The sequence below is a fragment of the Pieris rapae genome, chromosome 1 (genome assembly GCF_905147795.1).
Source record: "Pieris rapae chromosome 1, ilPieRapa1.1, whole genome shotgun sequence".
In the NCBI taxonomy this organism is placed as follows: domain Eukaryota; kingdom Metazoa; phylum Arthropoda; class Insecta; order Lepidoptera; family Pieridae; genus Pieris; species Pieris rapae.
Genome location: NC_059509.1, coordinates 8,318,799 through 8,329,206, shown reverse-complemented (window position 1 = coordinate 8,329,206; position 10,408 = coordinate 8,318,799). Strand labels below are relative to the sequence as shown.

General features: G+C 30.7%; 2 protein-coding genes across 4 annotated transcripts in view; one reads left to right on the top strand and one right to left on the bottom strand.

Moving 5' to 3' along the window:
- Positions 1–10,408, top strand: part of LOC111003883 (solute carrier family 12 member 6) — a 162,624-nt gene that overhangs the window by 70,159 nt on the left and 82,057 nt on the right. The window lies entirely within an intron of this gene.
- LOC123689393 (monocarboxylate transporter 13-like) lies at positions 487–7,695 on the bottom strand. The gene is made up of 10 exons (XM_045629197.1): positions 7,574–7,695; positions 7,335–7,461; positions 6,684–6,826; positions 6,506–6,608; positions 5,585–5,758; positions 5,317–5,440; positions 4,339–4,492; positions 2,608–2,755; positions 1,795–1,986; positions 487–1,309 (listed from the first exon to the last, which is right to left on the bottom strand). The coding sequence occupies exons 1-10, from the start codon at positions 7,655–7,657 to the stop codon at positions 1,182–1,184; spliced, it is 1,377 nt and encodes a 458-aa protein (XP_045485153.1). The 5' UTR covers positions 7,658–7,695; the 3' UTR covers positions 487–1,181.

Genomic DNA, 10,408 nt, shown 5'->3' with positions numbered 1-10,408 from the left:
TGTGTGCCTATCTCCCTGGAAGTAATTCTGACGATTTCCTCGGGCGCACAAGGAAATCTAAGTATTGATTATAATATGTCAACGAGATCGTACCACTACCATAAAGGCTGGGCACTTGCACAACACACACTTCGTACCTAATCATCTGTATGTGCTCGTTTGCCTCCCGTCCTTTAACAAAATGAATTATTAATTATTTAGATTATGTCAATGACGTAATCTTAATAATTCTTCAAAATTAAAAAAAAATATTGGTATTGTATTGTACAGAACCTCACACAAGTAAGGTCAAGTAACTCCGTAGTGTACAACTCCCACATGGAAATCGAAAAAATTGAGGGTAAACCGTAATATCCGGCTGTTATTTAGCTATTACGCATATTTGCCAAATTGTAACCAATAAATTCTTTACTTCTCGGCTCACCGTGGCAGCATAGAATTTTTTTCGTAGAGAACCTGATATGCTTAGTCAATATAACAGCAAAATAAACTACTTATATGTTTATTGGTAATAATTAGGTTTTAAAACATTAAACAATATATTTACATACAAATATATTGACTTAAAAAACTATTATAATAAATCACAGTATGAGTCTAGTATTACAAATGTATCAGTAAATTAAAAATTGATTGATTTATTATGATCATTTGCGTAAAATGTGATTCAGTAACGACCTATGATTTTTTCGCAGTATTTGGCAAATTTAGTTAAGTTATCAAACTCTACTACGGCAGTAGGTTGTCTTTCTCTCATTTTTACTAATTGTTTTTCTTGTCCCTTTTATTAAAAACGTGGAGTCAAATACTGTTACTGCAATAATACATTTTAGAGTCGATAGTAACTGATATGAACCACACATCATTCGTAAAAGCTTCGTGTAGTATACGATTTGTATGGAATGTTTACTGTAACTGAAACATAACAAAATGTTGACATAATATTGTAAATTATACCAAAAGTATGTTGCGATTCTTATTTGTTATTGACCTAGAACTTTGGTGACTAAAACTCTGTGACGACAATTCTAAATATCTTTTTCTGCTTCATTTACATTGAATTTTAATTACTTTAACCAACTTTCTACAAAATAAATATTTCAAAGCATTGCAATTTAATCGAAATATGTAATAAAATATCTTTGGTAATTATATATAATTAACTAGCTAATGTTATTATTTTACTGTAAACTTTTTCGTTTCTTAACACATATATTCTTCAATATCCATAAAACGCCTACAGAGCCCATGATTGCTGTCATCAAGTAAAATGTTATTATGTAGCTGTCTGTATAATCTCTGACAGCACCTGTAAAAAAGTGTTACACCAAATAAATGTTTATGAAGCTGGTTAGTATACTTATATAGGCCGTATTAAATTACAAAAAATCTTATGCACGCAAAACGGTCGAAATAAGGTTAAATTGTTGTTACCTCTCAATTTGTGCATCACGACCACTGACGTTTCTTAAATATTGTCAAAGTTATAACTTATACATACACAAAATACTTGACATACCTACTACATAAATTGAATAATTGACAAATCTTTAGATAAGATTTCAGTGAAATTTACTACAGATATAATTATTATTAAAAGGGGTATAATTATTCAATACGGTAGAGAGAAATACAAACTACATGAAATCAATTCGGAAAGTTTCGCGGAATCAATCTAAATATCAGCTATTATAGAACGGAGGATTTCGATTCCTGGAATTACTACTTCAGTAGTAACCTTGAGATTATATGACTTCAAATACACACTTTAACTTAGATATATAATATATCTACCTAATAATGGTCCGACCGTAAGATTAAGAATTCCTATCGCCATCATAAAGATTCCGATAGCTGCTGAGAATTCGTCTTCTTTTACAGCTTCCGAAATAACTAGAATGATCACAACTAAAATGATGCATCTTGACATTCCCATTAGTGTCAATAAAATATAGATTAAAATCTGGCTGCTGGATGTTAAAATACCTGAAAATATCAGAAAATTAAAAGTTTTATTTTTAGTGATATTTTTACAATTTTCTACATAATAAACAAACATGCTCACAGTTATTTATTAAGTTAACGGATACCATGTAACATAATCAGTAAAGTAAACAAAACTTAATGTATACTGTAGTGATATTGTATACTAAAATGACTAGAATTAAAATAAATAAGTCTTATAAATAAAGTTGTTATTCAGTAGGCAAAGGTAAAGTAACAAAACTCTTAATTGATTCTTAAGACAACAATATATAAAAAAATTAAGTAATTGTACGTTATTCAAACTTCTTGATTTGCTTAAATATGACATTTACTTTTACGTGACGCAAAAGCGGCTGCCATGACATTTTGCAGTTATACGCAGGAAATCAACACATAATAAACAGATAAAAATTCAAACGTGACATGTATAAGCTGAAAAAGGTTTTTTAATAATTAATTGTGTGATTTCTCTAAATCCATCCAAAATATAAATTACTTTATTAACAAGAAAATCAATTCAATGTTTTAGCTTCATTACTCTTGTGCCTCTTTATAAATAAGTGAACGGAACAAAACACTATGTAAATAATTGTGATTTTTAGTACGAATCAACAAGCTTACCTATTCTCGTTATAAATGCAAGCATAATTCCAAACACGTAAATTGAACGACAGCCCCATTTATTCATCAGTTTATTAAATACTATCAGAAGAATCCTCATGGTTAAATCACCTACAGCTACTAAAGTAAACGCCATCGCTGTATCGTCCTGTAAGATGTGTTTTTACATTAAGTTAGTAATATTATAAAGTCTAAAGTTTTAATAGAGGTTTTTGATAATAAAGCTAGAAACGCTCAACGTTTCTTAATTAAGTACCCGTTGATGATAATTTTCTTTTTTTTACAACTGAATTTAAAATCAGTACATTACGGCTATCGAAATCATTGTATACTGAAGACAATGAACTATACAAATACTTTTATATAGTACAAATATTGAAACGATTATTACCGAGAGAAAAAGTTATACCTACCGCACGTGACTGATGTACATCGCGGACTCAAAAGTTTGTAATTTCGTAAACAAAGTATTTGTACGAAATTGATATATCCTCACTTTTTGGAAGCGGTCTGGGCACTCAATGTAAATGGTTTTTAATTTAACGTACACATACCCATTGTAAAAATTAAAAATAATATAATAAAGTTAGCACCATCCCATTAATGTTCTATAATTTCTAGCGTTTTAAAAGTTCTTATTATCTATATATATATAATGAAAATGGTCTTCGTTTGAGGCTCTTTCACGCCTAAACCACTGATCGTATCGACATGAAACTACCACTATTCGATGCGAAATTTTTCCTAGATGGTTTATGGTTATTTATTTTTCCGTTAACGTTCCTTCATTTTTTTATTGCTTTTACTTTACTTTTATGAACATTTATCCCGCTAATTGCAAGCGTTTTCTCTTGATTCTTTTGTTTCCATGGCAACGGAGTTTACTAAACGGATAATGTTCTTTTACATTCAGCTAAGAATTCCAATTTCTATAGTTACTCATCACGAAATCTCGGGAACTATAGGACTTAGAAATGTGAAACTTGGTAGGAATATACTTTCGTTATGTAAAGGTCAACTAAAAACGGATTTTAAGAAATTCATCCCCCCAAGGGGATTGCGGGGGCGTTAACAATGAACAATTCCCGTTTTTAAACTATAGCTCCTATAAATTCCAAATTTGGTAGGAATCTTCTGTAAGAGATGTAGAAATAGTCTATGAACGAATTTTACGGTAGCTCACCCCACAGTAGGTTGCGGGGGTGGTTTAACGAGCGGATTTTACAACAGCCCACCGCCGAAAAAGATGGTATGCGGTAGTGGGTGTTAAAATGTGAAATTTCTATTTCCAAACTGTAACCTCTATAGACTTTAAATTTGGTAGTAATCTTTTATTTGTCATGCAGAAATCATCTCAAATAGGATTTTACGAAATTCTATTTCCAACAGGGATTGCGGGGGTGGGTGTGAGAATGTTAAATTTATGTTTCCAAACTGTAACTTCTACAGACTCCAAATGATTATTTTTTTACTGTTTAAATAGAAAAGGTTAAAGTCAATTGTTTTTTTTTTATTTAATTAATTTCATTTGTTTTTATATAACCTAATTAATTTTATGATAAACCGAAAATAAAAATTTCAGAAAAAAAATAAAAATTAACAAAAAAGCAAAAAAAAATGAATAAAAAAAATATGAATAAAATTTACTTTATTTCCTTTGAAAATTCGACCAGCGAAGCGGGCGGGACCGACTAGTATAATATATATCTAGAAGAAAAACCAAATTCCTACCTCGCTCCAGTTAAACTCACACGATTGAAGGCCTTGTGGAAGAATCATCAAAAATATAAATTCTATAGTCATTACTAATGTGGCACCTCCAATCTCTATTGATAGCATGAGACTTTTTACAAGCTTAAAATCTATCAAGTCATTCCAAAAGCCCCTGGAAAAATAATTTAAAAACTTACATCCAGATTACTCGATTTATTAAGGGTATTTTTGGGAGACTGATCTAATGGCGGCGTCCATGCGTCGGGTTGTCTCTCTCCCTAAAATATGGCGAGGGGGCCGATGGCTGGCCATGCGTCATACTCGTGAACGGGTGCTACTTGTGGTGACTGGTCGTACTTGAATTCGTGTATGCGGTGATATTAGTTGTTTATACTACGTATTTGCGTGTTGTTCTCACAAGTATGTAAGTGCGTGCTCCTATTTCACCATGCCTCCTGCTGATATAGGACAAATCTTTGTTTTTTTTACTCAATATATCATATGGAACATGGTGTAGTGGTTGCAGCTCCTTAAAAACATTGTGTAAAAAAAATTTGGCGATTAAAAAGAGTGGCGGAGAGTTTATTGCCGGTTCTTCTCTTCCGTTCTACGCCCTTGATTTGAGAACTGGCAGTAAATGTAAAATTAGAATCATTTAATTTTTTTTTTGACGTTTCTAAGTGTACAATATGTTACCTATATGAATAAATAAATTTTGACTTTTGACTTTTGAATCACCTCATCCCCCTATCACCAGTGGTGGAATTTCCTTTAGTCCCTTACAATACGACGGGGTAGTGAATTAGGTATAGGGTGAATCATAAGCGCGTGTGTGTTTTATTTATGTAAGAAAATTTATTATGTCACCCTGTTATTTAGTCATATCATCGTGATAATTAAAATGCGTGTAAAAGTCGACAAGTATGTATATAAAAGGATTATTTCTTGTAATATACAATAGAATATTTGCTGTAGACATAAATTAAATAAACTTACCCAATCTCTTTTTGTTTGCTATTTTCTGTGATATTTTGTAGTCTATCTACATCAATACTGGTATGGTCAGTAAGTGCATTTGTTGTGTGGTTAATATTATTCTCATTTAATAGTATTTTTAATTCTGTAAACATATTTATTCGTAAATAAACTTTTATATTGTTGAAAAGTATTTTTTTGTATATGTACAAATTAGCACTTTACATTTAAATAGTTGAGGAGACCCAAAGATCTCAAATACAAAAAATATATATATAATATAATATACCTTGCTCCTTTGGTGAGATCTCAATCTTCTTCATGTGCCACGAAACTGGTTGCAAAAGAGTTGCAGCAATGAACATATGTATAGATAAAGCGCAAAACCATATTAAACTGTTCCGATGTCCGAAGATATTTATGGACCATTTAAAGAATTGAGGAGCGACGAGACATAGAACCGCTGGAAGAGAGTAGAAAATCTTCAGTTTATTGAATCTCAATTATGTGTAAAATGTTTATACGTCCTAAATACTTAAAGCTGTACAAACCCTGTGCAAAACCCGTGCGTTACTCTCAATCCTGGAGGTGTGGCTACGAAACCCATTCTATAGTAAAACTGTGAGAAGCCCGTAGCAGGTAATGGAAATAACTTACTACCTTATGGTATATCTTTCCTATCATCAAGTAAGATGTAGCCAATCCCCTGACCAATTAATGTTAAAAATCGTCGAAAATGATGACGTATGTCATGTGTATTGTCGCTTACACAGTGCACAAGTACGTTTTGTATAGCCATATATTGTAATCTAGCGTTGAGAATTCTTAGAAATAATTGGGCATATTGTTAAATGTATCCATTCAAGTTTTTTTTAGGCTAAAACGGTCTAAGGGTATGGTATAATTAGACTTTATAAAATAAAATAAACATTTATGAACTTATCATGAAGCCAATTAAAAATATCCTGATTTATCAGAATGATTGATTGTTCGACAGGGCTTGAGCCCATTTTTCACATGTGTATGTCATTGTCTTAGAGCAGTAATACGGTACACACACAAGTTCAGTAGATAGGTTCTGTGGAACACCTACTTGCATATGGAAAAAAGTAATAAAAAAACAGGAAAATGTGTTTGCCTCATTCCCCATAGTACTTAAATATATACTGGTACTATAAACTTAAATACTGATAATTACAAACCAAATTACCTAATAATGTTTGTGAAACACTAACTGCTAGACTTCGTTTTTTAACAAAGTAATCATTAAGAGCCGTGCTTGAAATGTTAAATATTATGCCCTGCCCGAGATTCTGAAATATATAAATATACATTAAGTATAAGCCAGTTTCTAAATATGTAGTAGAAAATTCTGTTATTAGGTATACCTGAACAACGCCTTGGAATATAAACAAAATTATTTTAGATTGAGCAAAAACTGTACAAAACAGTCCAGAATTCCATAGAGTAGCTCCAATTAGGGCCATTTTCCGTTTCGACAGCCTCTTTAGAAAAAATGAGGTCATTAAACCTAAAACAAAAACAATTTTTAAAAGAAACACTCTTTCTAAAATACTAGACTAATTCTGATGTGATTTCCCATTTAGGATTTTCTAACTAACTAATAAACTTTCTTTGTTGAAGTTATATTTCTTTTGGCGCGATGGTAAAAAAATGATGAGAGTGAATTTTTACGATGCGCGCCCACACCGACACCTGAATTCTACATCTTAAACTTAGTTCTAGATGACATGAAAATCTATAACTATGTTCAAGCTGTATATTCTATATTTAGAATACGTGTTTCGTAACAGTACAATTAAACAGCGTGAATAAATTAATACTATTTTGGTGTCTTCAATAAATCAATTTCATATACGACGGTGATAGTATTTACTAATAATAATTTATTAGTATATATCTATATAAATTGAATATAAGTAATAAAAGCATTTGAATAAACTTTTTGAGTGTATTTATAGATTTGAGGTCAATTGAATGAATTTATTATATATAATAAAAATTTATATCGTACTTACTTCCTATTGCTGAACTGATTGAATTTATTCCGTTTAATGATGTTATATTTGTGGAATCCATTCCTAAGTCACTAAAAAAGTCTTTGTATATAATTCCATAGCAATTCATATATGCGCTAAACATTGACTGTAATGAAATAATAGTTATTTAATTGGAGGCAACTTCATGTGGATTAACCATAATCTTAATATTGTTAATTGCCAAATATTCTGACGCGTGTGTATTTTAAAATACTTACCAAATTTACAAAAACACATGTTAAAATAATATAACCATAGCCACCATCCGGGGCCACCAATTCATAAGTTTTCACTTTGGCCATTGCAAAATTTTACTAACGTAAAAAAAATATTACTTCTATTTAAAACGTACGCCTGTTATTTTCATTATTATATCATTCGAAATGTAATCTTTTTATCACTTGTATATTTGAGTGTATCTTAAAATTGCGTGAACAGCATCTACAAGTCAAATCCTAACACAAACGTCTTGTTTGTAATCTTTCGTTTGTAAAGTTTTAGCTAACTACTTTTCTAAATTATCGTTTAGCTGCCGTATAGTTTCAAAATAAATAGGCGAATAATATATCAAGTACTAAGTGTATTCAAAAAAACAGTAAAATTGTTAATCTAGAATATAAAACCCTTGAATGCTGCATCTGGATTTTTGATAGGAAGATTCCTTTTGATCATTTATTTATAAAGGCACAAAAAATTAATTCATATTTTTTTCGGGTTAGTTTAACGAGTTTCTTTATACTGCCTTAGTCTAGTTATCACGTTATTAAACTTTTTAGGCGAGGGCCTCAGATTTTTGTATTTATTTCATGTTTTGTTTTTTCTTGTAGAAAGTTGGTCTTCTTTGCCACGTTATCGACTTTTTGTTTCTAAATCCTAGTATCCTCACGATATTTTTTTTTCTTCACAGTGTGAGCGAATATTAAGTGTGCATATAGTCGGGGACTTAGGGTATAGAGTCGCACGATAAAGCAACTAGGCCAACTCTGCCGGTTTAACAATACGAAATACAATATCTTTAACATGAATTCACTGAAAAGCAATTCACCAACGAACACTAATATATTTATGAAACGTATACGCACTCGCCTCTCTACCATAGATACAGCCTACAGCGAATCGTATCTTATTTAAGCCATACAATACGCAGAGGCGATGCGAACTTGGAGCAACTGATCATGGTTGGTAACACAGAACGATCACGTGGCCGTACACCAACCAGATGGACGGTTCAAGTGAAAGACACGTCGTCCTCAGTCATAAGAGAGGCGCTGGATAGAAACCGGTGGAAACAGATATTCTATTCTACAACGCTCAGACATTAGCTGCCAATTAAAGATAGAGATGTTTATAAATCTTATAAATTTTAACAAAGCCGTTCTTATTGCATGAATAAAAACAAGTTTTAGACAATTGCATCATCTGCTCTTAATATTTTGCCAGGAGCAAAATACCTTCCAGATTTAATTTATGGAAATCTGAAGATGTAAATTTAAATTTAATGTCATAGCCTTGTTTTTATAGCAAATATAAGCGAAAGGAATATTTGATCATAAGCAAAAATATTTTATAACTAATGTCAGTTTTTGTGTGATTTTTATAAGCAGATATAAATAATAAAATTTGGCATTTAATAAAACGATAAAAAAATCATGTAGCGATATTAATGGCAGACAATAAATGCATTATTATTTAATTCAAATTATAGTAAATTTTGATATATAACTTAATTTGATGTAGATACTTCGATGATGTAGAAACTCAGAATCTATGAGTTCTAGTAGCCCAATAGCGCAGACACAATTTTCCATTAGTTTTATAGATAATTGTTTACGGCAATTAGATCGTGAGACTAGAGATATAAAAAGTGATCAGGCGCAAACAATTTTCCGATTGCGATACCAACAAATATAACATTTTTTTTTCCAAACATTTGTCGTATTATACCCATTATCATAATCTTGTTAGTTGACATAGACATTTTTAAGCTCACAGAAAGTACACATCGAAAAAACATCTTTTGACATGAATATGTGGTATTATATCTATTTCTATAGAGATTTCTATGTTTTGTATATTGTAGGTATATTTAAAGAATATATTTATTTATTTATTTATAAAAACTTTCACTAAACATAATTTAATGAAAAGCTACTGGCGGCCTTATCGCTTTCGAGCGATTTCTTCCAGACAACCACTGTGAGTAAAGGAAAAAAACATGGATTAAATTACATAAGGTAGGCGAGAAGTGCAAAAATACATACCTATTACAAATACAATAAGAAGGAAAAAAACATACTTAACAGAAACAAAAAAAATAAAAATAAACTAAACTGATATAGTATACATAAAAAAAAACAAAAAGTAAAAAGTGCACATGAATCATGATAATCTAATTCATGATCAATATATCTCAATGAGCTACCATTTCATAATATTTGCCATTTATCCATTAGGTGTGTTTGCCCCTAGAACTAAGGTACACCTTTATTTAATTTTATTCCCCCCTTTATATTTGCATTTCATTGCAGTAACAGGCACGGTAATAATGTAGAATGTGTTTATACTGACAAAGTGGTTCAGGTAGGAAATACCTAATAGTTTTTTATTAGTTGGACATTTAAACGAGACTTAATGCTATTCAATTCCAAATTTACATCGCACAGATTTATCGAAATAATATTATAATGAGGACATAATTGTGTGGTAATCATCAACATTTTGTGCTCTTAAAATATTTTATTCAGAAAAATTTTATTATCATGAGCAGTTCAAATGATAGAAAAACCATTATGAGGCATTTTAGACTATGTAATGCAAATAGCTCATTTTATAGTAATAAATAAAATAATAAATTAATGATAAATTAAATTAGTTTGATCATACAACATTTAAATTTCTATTTTATACTGGAAATTAATGTTGACGTGGACAGTAGTTCTTACTATATTTTAGTTTACACATCCAGGTGATTCCAATTACTCCGAAAATAGCAGTGATCATCTTAAGTGCTAATTGGTAATTATCAGTATAATCTCTTATAGCATCTAAAAGAA

Excerpts from the sequence above, each read along its gene's own strand:
- LOC123689393 (XM_045629197.1), bottom strand. The coding sequence starts at position 7,657 with ATGGCCAAAGTGAAAACTTATGAATTGGTGGCCCCGGATGGTGGCTAT. Across the intron at positions 7,462-7,573 it reads CATGTGTTTTTGTAAATTTG|TCAATGTTTAGCGCATATAT; the intron begins GTAAGTATTTTA and ends ATTTCATTACAG. Across the intron at positions 5,441-5,584 it reads GATCTCACCAAAGGAGCAAG|AATTAAAAATACTATTAAAT; the intron begins GTATATTATATT and ends ATATGTTTACAG.